Consider the following 13,048-nt stretch of genomic DNA (forward strand, 5'->3'; position numbering starts at 1 on the left):
CCCTGGAGTGTGGCATGCAGATCTCCTGAATGTCCCTGCTCTGCCTCCGTGGAAGCACATTGCCCTTGGAACCACACCCCTATCACACCCAAGGATGCTTGCTCCTGACTGTAGGGTTGTTCTGTCTTTATTCCTTTCCTTTCTTCCCCAGCCCTCTGTCCCATGTTCCCAGGCCTCTTCCCTGACTTCATATATGACCTCTGGGCAGAGGGTCCTCACATCTGTATCTTTAGCTCCTATTCCCCTGAAGTGCTGGCCCACATTCACTCTACCTGAGGCACTTGCCAGCTCCTCAAATTCAGGAAATCTCAAAACCCCATTCCTTCCTTCTATGGCTTCTCCTAATACACACACTGAAGACAAATCACCCTCCCTTTCCAAATGGACCTCTGCCCCTGGACACATTTGTGCTCTCACTTATATCTTTCTCTTAATCCTTTTATCTCCCTGCTTTACATATTATCTATAATAGTAATAATATTAACAAGAGCAGCAATGACCATAATAGTGGCAAATATTTATTAAGCACCCTTCTGAAAGCTTTCTGGTATTAAATTGATTAAATTTTGCCCCAAGGACTTGAGAGGGCTCCTGTGATCCTCCCCATTATACAGATAAATAAAGTTAAGTAGATTGCCCAAGGTTATCTAGCTAGAAAGTGAGGGTTCCAGAGCTTGCCAGCCTCAGCACTAAGCTGGACTTGTTTAATATCCCTATGACAAAGGTAGTTCCTGGAGAGCAGGACCGAGAGCTGCTGAGGGCTGAATCCCTTTCAGTATTAATCCAACTCAAGAGCAGGAACAAAAGTGTGAGAATAGTCATCAGAGCACAGGAGCACTGCATCTTTCAGGGGCTTTGGAGGAACCCGCACAGAAGAGAAGACAGACCATAAGAGAGGAGCACAGTCTTTGGTGAAGGATGTCTATCCTTTTTCTTTGGTAGATTTGGCCCCCCAAAATTACCCTATGAGCAAGAATGTGCATAGAATATTCTCCCTAGAGGATGCCTTCACCACCCTTCAAGATGGTTATTTCAGGGTCTTTGGAAACCCAGCATCTGCTCCATTTAGCTGATGTGGCCCTGGAGATTCACGGTGGTGCTGAGAATGGTGCCATGTGTGAAGTCCGGGGGACAATGGGTCAGAGGGCCTACAGAAGATGGGCCAGGGGGCCAGGGGAGGGTGGAAAGTCCACAGCATACAAGTTACATATGAGTAGTTGAGTATTCTCCCTCTAAATTTTACATACTACATTTTAACATTTTTCTTAACAAGTTTTATCCTCTTTTAATTGATTCCTGTAAGGGGTGACCCAACATTTTCCAAGCTCTGATCTTCAGGCATGGATCAGCAATTTCAGTGGTTGACTGGGTCCTCTCTTGGCAGCACACACATTTCACCATTTACTATTAACACTTTTCATTCATTGATCACCCCGCAGCATGACAGGAAGTCTGTGTGTGGGGCACACACAACAATGCTGGATGTGCCAGTGAACCCGAAGATTCACACATACACTGAGCGGTCTTGGAAATGGAGCCCACTTCCAGAAGCAGAGCACCCTGTCTCACCCCCACATGTCTGCGGGGGCCACTCTGTGCCTGGACCACAAGGCAGTTAGACAAGTCAGCTCGCACCTCAAGCAGGAAACCTGGCAGAGAGAAGGCCCCAAATTCTCCACACAGGAGAACTAAGCCTGGGAGAACAGACTAAGGCCCCAGGAGGTCAAGCAGCGGGTCAGGGTAGGTCAAACCTAAAGTCCTTCATGTTCTTGCACACACATCTCATTGATTCTCTGTGAGGCTGCCCCCAACAGCTCTGGCACCCAACTCAGCAACTCCATGCTGACACTCCCTCTTCTTTTCCATTTTCTTTTTCCCCAAGCCAACTGACTACACACACACACACACACACACACACACACACACACACACACACACACACATTATTATTACTGAAATTTCCAAATGAACATGCAAGTAGAGAGACCAGCATATATTTCTCACGTACCCACAGCCCAGCTTTAGCAAGTACCAACACACACCAGTCCTGTGTCATTTATCCACCTGTTTCATCTTTCCGTTTTGTAGCAAGGGATTGAACTATTTGACACGTTATGTATACTGTACTTATTTTTTTGTTTATTGTCTCTCTTTTTCCCTGACTAGAATGAAATAAACATGATGGCAGTGATTCTTTTTTACTGTTCAGTTCACTGCATTACTCTCAGAGCCCTCAACAGGGCCTGCCATGCAGCAGAGGCTCAAGAAATACTCGGCGACTGAGGACCCAAGTGAATGAATGAATGAGCTTCCACCCAGGCTCCTCCTGGGTGGCCCCCATGCTTCCATTTAATGGGGCCATGTGTAGTAAACCATGCTTCCCTTTTTCCCCTCACCCTACCAGGGACAGCTAGAGGAAGGAAAAGCAGTAATTACTCATCACAGACAGTGTGGGCAAGTTTCTACTGCTGACAGGATCTTATAAACCAATCCCATAAGCAACCAAGAAGGCTCAGATATGGGCAACATTCCTAAAAGGCTACACATGTGGCAAAGAATATTAAATGCATATTTTTGAACTATGTGTGTGTATATATATACACACACACATACATACATATGCATATATTTCAAACAGAAGAGCAAGCTCAGACATATGTACAATACTCACATGCAACCACGAAACCTAGTCAGGTCGTTGTTTGGCTTCTCACACTCGATTATGCTGGTGAACGTCAAAGGATTGAATTCAGAGACCTAAAACAACAGCATGCATACGTTAGAGAAATCTGGGCTCAGACCGTTCCATTCTAAAAGGCACTTGCTCTTCTGTCTCACATCCATGTGGAGCAGGGCAGTTTCATGGAAGGAGTCTGCCCAGAAACCTCTACAGAGCGCCAATGTGAACACACACTTAGCTCATGCGTTCTCATTTTTATACTGAGTGATAATTGATCATTGCAGAATGAATAGCAATTAGTAGAACAGTACTGGTGAGTAAGTGAGCTGGAAAGGATTATAGCTCTAATGAAAATAAGAGAATATGAGATAACAGTAAAGGAAGCCACTAATGATTGAAAGGGATGAATGAATTTTTTGAAACAGACCAGCACCTTCCAATTTCCTATACAGATTAGAGAAGCAAATTCCATCTGGAAAATAGGAACTTAAAATAAAATGACATTTCCTCAATGTGCACTGAAATTTTTGCACAGATATTTAATGAAATGCATTTAAATAACCAATGTGTAAGCCAACAATTTCTTTATTATTCTACTTGATGAAAAATGGCAGCTCACTACAAAGTCTCTCATTAAGAATCTTGCCACTGAGAGATGTAACACTGCCATCAACCATATGACCAGATCAGGAGTCCAGAGAGGGAAGGGAGAGGGAAGGAGGAGGGGAGGAAGAAATACGGGAGAGGAATGCAGGGAATAGGACTTTGGAATAGGAATAGGAATAGGAATAGGAATAGGAATAGGAATAGGAATAGGAATAGGAGGGGAGGAAGAAATACGGGAGAGGAATGCAGGGAATAACCATCATCAATGGATTAAAAAAAAAAAAGTCAGCTCTCACTGCTCAGGCTTATCATTCTTTTTTCCCTACCAAGTGTCACAACATGGTGAAAAGCTGAACTGTCTTTGCTCGCACAAGTAAATCATCACACAAAATGTGCAAGTGGTTAAAAATCATAGCAATGGCATGCACATTGTTACCACCACCCCAGGTGATTATTACTCTACCACCACAACGCAGTTTCCAGCACAGAATGCAGCCATAGAGGTAGTTACTCAAACATCAGTTCTTACTGTTTTCCAGTGCATCGTGTACATTAAAAAGAGAACTCACTGGATAATAGTAGCTCAATTCAATAGCTGAAATTAAAATGCCATTTTAAAAGGCTCTTCTTGAAGTTTAATTAGCCATCAGCCCTGCTCCCCTTGGACTGGAATGGCCTCTGGCTCTATTTCTAGAGTGAGGCTATGTTTCAAGCTGCCTTGTGTTCATTTAAAGCCAAGTGAAGTCTTGAAGCCAGTTGGTTGCCTTTTCCAAGGCAGACATGTGCAGATGCAGCATCAGGATAGCCATGAAGGGACTGAGTTCCACAGCACACCAGGATTATTCTTGGCAGACAAGGAGGGTGCACTTAAAATACTCTGTCTGTTTGTTATTCTTTCTCTCTAAGAAAAAATGTAATGTGAATGGCTCAGAAATGGTAGGACATTCCGTCTCTGGACTCCAGTGCTGCATTCGTAACGTTCTATCAATAACCATGTGCCTTAGGGAATGCGCATGTCCAGGGCACAGGTTGCCTGGTTTTATATGCTTCATCTGGAGTTGGGGAGAATCCTGAGGATTTTTAGAATCAGAGGGATCTTCAGAGACTGTTAGAATTGAATTGTGCAACCACCACCACCCCCGTCCCATACCCCAGAATTCACATGTTGACGTTCTAACCCCTAGAACCTCATAATGTGACCATATCTGAGACAGGATCTTTAAAGAGATGATTAAGTTAAAATGATTAGGGTGAGTCAAAATACAATTTGACTGCTGTCCTTATAAGAGGAAATGTGGATGCAGACACACACCAAAGGACAATCATAAAAAGAAGAAGAGATGACCGTCTACAAGCCAAGGAGGGGTTTCTCAGAAGAAGCCAACCCTGTGGACACACTGGTCTGAACTTCCAGCTTCCAGAACTGTGAGAAAGTGCATTTCTGTTAAAGCCACTTAGACTGTGGTGTTTTGTTACGGCAGCCCTTTAGCAAACTAATACAGAGACCATCTTTGAGTTTCTCGTTTAGAAAAGGTTTCACATGCAGAGCACACCTTTTGGATGGAAAAATTCTACTTACATTGATTGTTTCTAACTAAACTGACAATATAACAATGCCCCGTTTAAGAGATATATTTATTTATCTACCCATTTGCTTCATTCCAAACTGGTCTCAAGGTCATGCTCTAGTCACCATCATCAGTCAGACTTTTACCAACCCTGCCTCCTGGAGCATGGACAGAGTTAAAGGACCCCAACCCACCCTTCCATTCTGAGCTTGCTAACTCCATCAAAAAAAAAAAAAAAAAAAGCACTTCCTCTTGGGGAAGATGAACAAAATTCTGGAGGCAGATGGTAATAATGGTTACACAACAATGTAAATAAAATTAATGCCACAGCACTGTACACTTAAAAATGGTTAAAATGGTAAATTGTGTGCTATATATATTTTACCGTGACAAAAAGAAAGTTTTTTAAAAAGCATATGTAAACATTCATTGAGAATTGATTGTGAAGAAACGAGTTACTCATCAAGTAGAACATAGTCCAGAAAACCAGGGATTTCAATGCAAATACAGAAAGCACCATGCACGTGTAAGGAATTCTTGAGGCACCACTACTGCATCACTGTCACCAATTACGATTTTGTGATAGCTTTTAAATGTCAGGCCTTGTGCTGAGTGCTATTCACCACCATTCACCGCAGGGTTGGTTTTCATGCTACCTTTAATTTAGGGTAATTAAGGACCATGCCTAAGGTCATGCCCAAGGTCCAGAGGCCTTTAAGTAACTAACTGATGGCAGTTCATTGGCCTCTCAGACATCCAGCTCAGCCGCTGACACTGAGACTATCCCACTTTAACAGAAGATGACACTATGTTTAATAGGCCGGAAAATGTATAATTCTACAGAAAATTTCAAAGATATTTAAACATGTCTCTAAGTTTTAATGTTTTTAAAAACGTGCTTCCAATTAAATATATCCTGGTCTGATTGCAGATATCCACCCCTTCCCATCTTCAGCAATGCCTGTGGATGTGGATGGAGTTAGCAGAGTTCACCCAAAAATGGAGTAAAAAAAAAAAAAAATGAGGAGACTTGGGATTTAGTCCTAGTCAGTTCAGTTTAATAAATGTGAGACTGTTAGCAAGTCAAGAGAGAGCTTTTAGACTTGGATCTCTGAGGTCTCTGGAGCCCTATAAATCCACCAACCCACAGAATGAAGAGGGGATTTCAGTTCACCCCCATGCCTGTGACAGCGTGGAGTTGCTGCAGAAGCATCATTACCTCTCACACATGCAGGCCCTCAAAATGAGGCCCTGGCCCCCTCCAGCACCACCACAGCACACCAAGCACCTTGCGCCAAGCGTTGCTGATGACATCACTCACCGCAGAGCAGGCATGTCTAAACAAGTATCTTACTAGCAATACTTTCTGCTGCTATACTCGGAATATTTCTCCAGCTTCTTTGGACAAAGTGATTCGATCTTATTACATGAAAAGGAAGAGGCAGGGCAGTGACACAGGAGAGAGCTCTGCCCTTGAACCTGCATTTTTGTTAGAAACTGCAGCAGCCAAGAGCCTAATGAGCCAAGTCACTCCAGCAGATGGTTCCTCCTTCAGATGCCCAATGCTGATCACCCCTCATGTTCAGCAACCCCTCCAGGTAGAACAGGTATCTATGCAGGTGCGTGCCTCCTGTTCAATCACATGGGGGAGGCATGATGTCTAATTGAGCAGTACCCAGACTGTTCACTGAATGAAGGCTTGATTCACAGGAAAGAGTCTGTTACCAATCTTATATTTCACATTTGTGTTAAATAATAACTATTTAGTAAAAGTGAAAGGGCATGTCCTCCAACCTAAAACAAAAGCAGCGATATCTAAAAGGACGTTTTCAGTCCATTAAAGTAGACACCATTATTTGTTATCATAAGAAGACTGAAGTGAACCAGCTCACACTGCTTTGAAAATAGGATAAGCACATACTTCAGAGACCCCACCAGCTCTCCATGTAGAGATTTCAGAGTGAGGCTGTCTGTCCTGGTCTCTGGATGACATGGTCCCAGAGAAGCCTGGTGAGAGGAGCCCAGCAACCAGCGACAAGACAAAGAGAACACACATGCTCCTTCTGTACTCTGCACCTGGGACCCTGTCCTGAAAATGTCCTTTGTGTCACCTGTCATGATGCAACTGGTCACAAGGGACTCAGGGTTTCCCCCTTACTTCCAGCCTCAACATCACCACCCCACACTGGCCTTCAAAAGCTGATGACCATGGGCACATGGGTGGCTCTGTTGGTTCAGCTTCCAACTCTTAATTTCGGCTCAGGTCATGATCTCAGCATTGTGAGATCAAGCCCCAAGTTGGGCTCCCTGCTAAGCAAGCGGGAATCTGCTTCTTTCCCTTTCTCTGTCCCTCTCCCCTGCCCTCCACTAGCATGCACTCAAGCTCTCTCTATATATAAAATTAATAAATTTTCACAAAAAAGTTTTACAAAGGCTGATTACCCTGTATTAGCTGCTGCCATACAGGATGAAATTCACATCCCAGTGTAGCAGCCAGGCTCTGCCCAGGGTTGGCTGTCGCCCCTCCCACCTCCTATTCCTGCCACTTGGGATGTCAGGATCAGACCTTTCTGATGGCTTCCTTTGCCCTGCCTCATTACTCCACCTGGCTAACTGCTTCCTGCATTTCAAGAATTGACAGCCCCTTGCCCTAGGTAGGGCAAAGGCATGGCTTCATCCATGCTTCACAGACAGACGTCAGGTTCCCTGAGAACAGGAGCTTTATTCCCTCAAGACCAGCACAGAGCCTAGTGCACACATGGTCCAGGGTGATGGGTGCTTATTTTGCAAGCATCTCATATATCACAAGCTTCCAGATAGACCTAGAGCTCCATGCTGGGCTGTTGGGGTCTAGAACCTCTTCCTGCCAGATGTTCCCTCACCCAATGCTGAGGCAACCAGTACTGTCAAGGGGGCTGGTAGGGCTTCTCCGTGTTTCAGAAACCCAGTCCCTCTTTGGTGCAAGTGCATTTCACTTAGTAGCAATGTAAAACAATTTCTTCACAGCCTCTAAACTAGCTGTTTATTTATTAACAAAGGGTGAATAATATCTGAATTAACTTAGGCAAAGCTTTTTAACCTAAATTAATGTAATAATTACTCTAACACTTTTGTTTTGCATTTTTAATCCAATTTGTATTTACCACATGACTTTCCAGTGCTGTGGGAATTCAAAGGAGGGTAGACAGCCCAATACTGCACAAGCAAATGAACAAATGAATGACCAAATTTACTTATTCACTGCAAAGATTATATTGCCAAATCAATATTTTCAAATAATTAACCTGAAATGGGAAAGAGCTAGTCTGTCTTGTCCACCAACATGTCCCCTGGCACATAGTCAGTACTCAATCAATCAAAAAATAAAAACCTGAATGAAATTGTTAGGTACTCTGGTACTGGGAGCAGGAGACATCAAACATAAAAGGAGACTTAAATCGAAGTAATCTTTTTTCTAAGCACTTTCAAAGATTCAGTGTTACACTCGGAATTTATGCCCTGATACAAACAATCACAAAACACATATAAATAACTAGTCTATAGTTGCAATAGATGTGACTATTATCCAACGTGTCCTAAGTGCTTAAGTAGGTTGGTGCTACAGCCCATGACAAAGCACTGGATGGTAGGTAGTTCAGCTCATGACAGCTTCTGTGAGGGCCACACTCCGTCCTAATGCCCTTGTCATCTCCAGGGAAACAAAGCTAACCAGGACCATGGGGGGGCATGAGGGCCTCAGCCAGCCTTACAGGAGGCTTCTGGAAGCTCAAAGCCTTTGACAGCTCATAGAAACACTGATCAAGGGGTTTCTAATTTGCTGCCTTCTTTTTCTGATTGCAAATTTTCCTGTCCTAAGTACAAGGATCAGGTGGACCTCTCTTTGTTTGAAAGTAGAAAGCCAGCCTTGTCCTCATTGACTTGGACTTGAAAATGGAGGAGCACTCCTTTCCCTGCCTTTCCATCCTTTGTTCCCTTGCCTCCTTGCTGTTTCATACTCAAAAAGCCTCTAAGCGTTAGTTTAGATGGTGTCAAAATTCAAAGGCCCAGAGTGCTGGGTTTGAGCCCAAATTCTCAAAATCTAAAGCCTTTCTTTCCCTCATAGCTAAATGCTTCGTGCTGCCTTCATGGGCTGTGATTGCCAGCAAAGCTCCACTTTCTCTTTTATCAAATGTGCTAAGAGTATCTAAGGATAGGCTATGCATCTAGACAGCAAGCAACAGGAGTTGTTTTATAGAAAACCAACTTCAAAATCTAAATGACGGCTGTATTTTAAAATAGCCTTCTTAAAAGAATCTGCACCTAATCTAATAAGGTGCCACTGTATGAAACACGTCTACAGCAATGCTGCTGAGCTAGTGTGCAATGCCAGGTTCCAAGTCAGCCTGTCTGTCTCACAGCGACGAACCTCTTTGTCCCTCAGCTGGGCATGATGGAGTGAGCAAAGACAGGGCTGTGGGTATAGACCCATCAAGTTTTGGGGATCACTAGACAGATATCCTAACTATAGATAAAGTGCTCTCCTCTCACCAGGCAGCACAGAGAGAACTAGAGACATCTATAATGAAGTGGCCTCTGAGGGCAGGTCCCAGTGGTAGGAGAAAGTCAGACTGCTAGTGTTAGAATAAAATCAGGATGGAAGACTTAAAAAAGAAGAGGCCAGTAAAGAAGCTCTTGCATTATCCCAGGGAATGACTCTGAGACCAAAATGGCAGCAGGACTGTGAATGCTAACCCACAACCAGACTAGCTCAGTCCTCAGCTTCAAAAGGAAGATTGTCCAGCATTAAGGACTAGGTAACTGGGACCAAACAGCAGGTTTAGGCAAAAAGAAACACTGGGGAAATATTAGAAACACTTGAACAAAGGTACCAGAGACTTAACCAGAAGGTAAAGAATAGTCAAACCAAGATCTAGTAAAGACAAAAAGTCCAGGGAGTTGAGACTGGTCTTGGGGGCCTCTTTTCCCTCACAGGAGTCTACAGTTTCTGAAAGAGGTAGTTGAGAAATTGAGCAGAACTAGAGGAACCAATGTTGGAGTTTAGAACCTGAATTAGTTTCCTATTGCTGCCGTAACTAATCACCATAAACTTGGTGGCTTAAAATGACATAAATGTGTTATGCTACAGTTCTGGAGGTCAAAGGTTGGAAATAGGTCTCACTGGGCTAAAAACAAAGTGTCAGCAGGGCTGCATCCCTCCCGAAGGCTCCAGGAGAGAATCCATTGCCTTGCTTTTTCCAGCTTCTAGAGCCTGCCCGTATTCCTGCCTCATGGCTTCCATCCATTTTCAAAGTTAGCAGCAGGGAAACCAAGTCTTTCTCACATTGCATCACTGTGTACTCTTTCTCTTCCTTCCCTCTTTCACTTACAATACCTCAATAATTCAGGATAATTAGGAATAATCTACCTCAAGGACAGCTAATTAACCACCTTAATTATATTTCCCTTTGTCATGTAACATTACCTATTCTCAGGTTCAGGGAATTAAAACACTGCCATTTTTGAAGGGTTATTATTCTGCCTCCCATTGAACTCACCAACAGAAGGGCCTGATAAACAGCTATGTCTTTTTAGTGGACCAAGAACAGAACCACAAAGAAAGAATGAACTAGAAAAGTGAGCCTTTGTAGAAACTGCCACCCAGCTTAAACCCAGACTATCTCAACCCCTAAAATTGGATTAAAGCAATTCTGGATTTCTAGAATCTCCAGATACTGAACAAAACAAAGTAAAGTCCTTTCTTAACGAAAAAAGTAATAATAATACTAGGCTTCAAATTATTTATAAAAAACAAATTTCTGGAGCACCTGGGTGGCTCAGCCGGTTAAGCATCCAACTCTTGGTTTTGGCTCAGGTCATGACCTCATGGATCATGGGATTGAGCCCTGCATGAGCTCTATGCTCAGTGGGGAATCTGTTTGAAAATTATTCTCTCCCTCTGCCCCCTACCCCCACTTGTGCTCTCCCACACTCTCTCTCTCTCTCTCAAATGATCTTAAAAAAACAACAACAAATTTCCAAGTACAATTTCATACACATACTCAAAGATAAGCAGGCACAAGAGGAGATAAGACGTCATCCAAAAAGAACCAACAGAAACAAGAATAGGAATAGGCTCACAGGGACTTTAAGTTACCATGCTTGCCATGATCAGGAAGCTAAAGACATTTTGGAAGAGCTAGAGACCTTAAAATGTAACCTAAGAGATTTGAAAACAACAACAAAAACAAAAACAATAACAAAGGAAAACAAAACAAAACAGCAAAAAATTAGACATGAAAAGAAATCACACTGAAGGTTCAATGAATGGTTTAATAGCAGATTTGGTAACCTGAAGAAAAAAATTAGTAAGTTAGAAGAAAGGTCAGAAAAATGTTTAGAATAAAGCACAGGGAGATCAAAAGGCAGGAAACACAGCAGAGGGGGTAAGAGATAGAGAAGACAGAGAGGAAGGGCTAGCATATATGTTCCTGGAGCCCCAGATAAAGAAGAGAAAGAATTATGCTGGAGCAATATTTGAAGATGTCATAGCTGAGAATTTAGTAAATCTGAATAATAAGCACCTACCCACAGATCCCAAAATCTGAAATAGGATAAACAGATACCTAGGCACATGACATGAAAATGATGAAAACCAAAGAAAGTAAAATCTTAAAAGGAAATTGAGAGCATTTGATTCTGGCAGAACAGAACTAAATACTAAAAACAAAAAACTTCTCCAAAGAGAAGGAAAAATGGCCCCGATGAAAGGGAAAGAAGCAGAAAAGAATAAAGGGCAACAAAAATGGCCAAAAAGAAGGCTTGTTAACTATATTAAATAATGATGATGTCTTAGGGGGTTCATAAACAGCTATAATTATAACACATGACTATAAGAGGGTATTAGGTTAGGAGGGAATAAAAAGAAGTTTAAAAAAGAAGTCCTTGCATTGTCCAGGAAAATAATTATAAATCAATGCATATTAGATACCGATAAGGCAAAGATGCATGTTGTAATCTCTAATATAATAACTACAAGGACAGTAAAGGAGTGTGTAACTGCCAAACCGAGTGAAGAAAGAATAATAAATCTCTTGATCTAAAAGAACGCAAAAAAATATAAAAGAAAAGAAGGCAAATGTGGAGAGAAAAAGGAAAACAAATCAGGCAGAACAAACAAAAATGAAAGAAGAAAAGCTTCATACTCAAATATAACAATATTAACATTAAAAGTAAATCAAGTAAAATCATTTAGTAACAATAAAATGACTGTCAGACAGAATTAAAAAAACAAAACTCAACAATATGATGTTTACAAGAAATAGACCTAAAAACATACCGATACCAGAGAACAATGTGAAAAGACAAAAAGGGCTTATCTGACAAAGATTAACAAAAAGAAAGCTAGTATACCTGTATTAATATTAGCCAAAGTACTTTTAAATCAAAAAGCATTTTTGTATATAAAAAGGGTCAATATGAAATAACAACAAGTTTGATTCATTAGGAAAATAAATCAACATCATAAAGGCCATATACAAAAGACCCACAGCTAATATCATCCTCAATGGGGAAAAACTGAGAGCCTTTCCTCCACGGTCAGGAACACGACAGGGATGTCCACTCTCACCACTGTTTAACATTGTACTGGAAGTCTCAGCCTCAGCAATCAGACAACAAAAAGAAATAAAAGGCATCCAAATTTGCAAGGAAGAAGTCAAACTTTCACTATTTGCAGACGACAAGATACTCTATGTAGAAAACCTGAATGATTCCACCAAAAAATTGCCAGAACCAATTCATGAATTCAGCAAAGTCAGAGGATATAAGATCAACATACGGAAATCTGTTGCATTTCTATACAGCAATAATGAAGCAGCAGAAAAAGAAATCAAAGAAGTGATCCCATTTGCAATTGCACCAAAAAAAAATCCCATTTGCAACTGCACCAAAAACAATAAGGTACCTATGAATAAACCTAACTAAAAAAGTAGATCTGTACCTCTGAAAACTATAGAACACTTACGAAAGAAACTGAAGAGGACACAAAGAAATGGAAAAACATTCCATGCTCATGGACTGGAAGAAAAAACATCATTAAAATGTCTATACTACCCAAAGCAATCTACACATTTAATGCAATCCCTATCAAAACACCACCAGCATGTTTCACAGAGCTGGAAAAAATAATCCTAATATTTGTATGGTATCACAAAAA

At 41.8% G+C, this 13,048-nt stretch overlaps 1 protein-coding gene across 3 annotated transcripts in view; it reads right to left on the reverse strand.

Annotated features, from left to right (window-relative positions):
* ATP10A (ATPase phospholipid transporting 10A (putative)) overlaps positions 1 to 13,048 on the reverse strand; it is a 187,809-nt gene that overhangs the window by 56,912 nt on the left and 117,849 nt on the right. For all 3 annotated transcript variants that reach the window (XM_045795328.2, XM_087856734.1, XM_045795327.2), the window contains exon 3: positions 2,672 to 2,757. In XM_045795328.2, coding sequence (XP_045651284.2) covers positions 2,672 to 2,757 — 86 coding nt within the window. The remainder of the gene's footprint in view (positions 1 to 2,671; positions 2,758 to 13,048) is intronic.

The sequence above is a fragment of the Ursus americanus genome, chromosome 28, assembly GCF_024610735.1.
Source record: "Ursus americanus isolate L20-20 chromosome 28, mUrsAme1.1.p, whole genome shotgun sequence".
Classification (NCBI taxonomy): Eukaryota; Metazoa; Chordata; class Mammalia; order Carnivora; family Ursidae; genus Ursus; species Ursus americanus.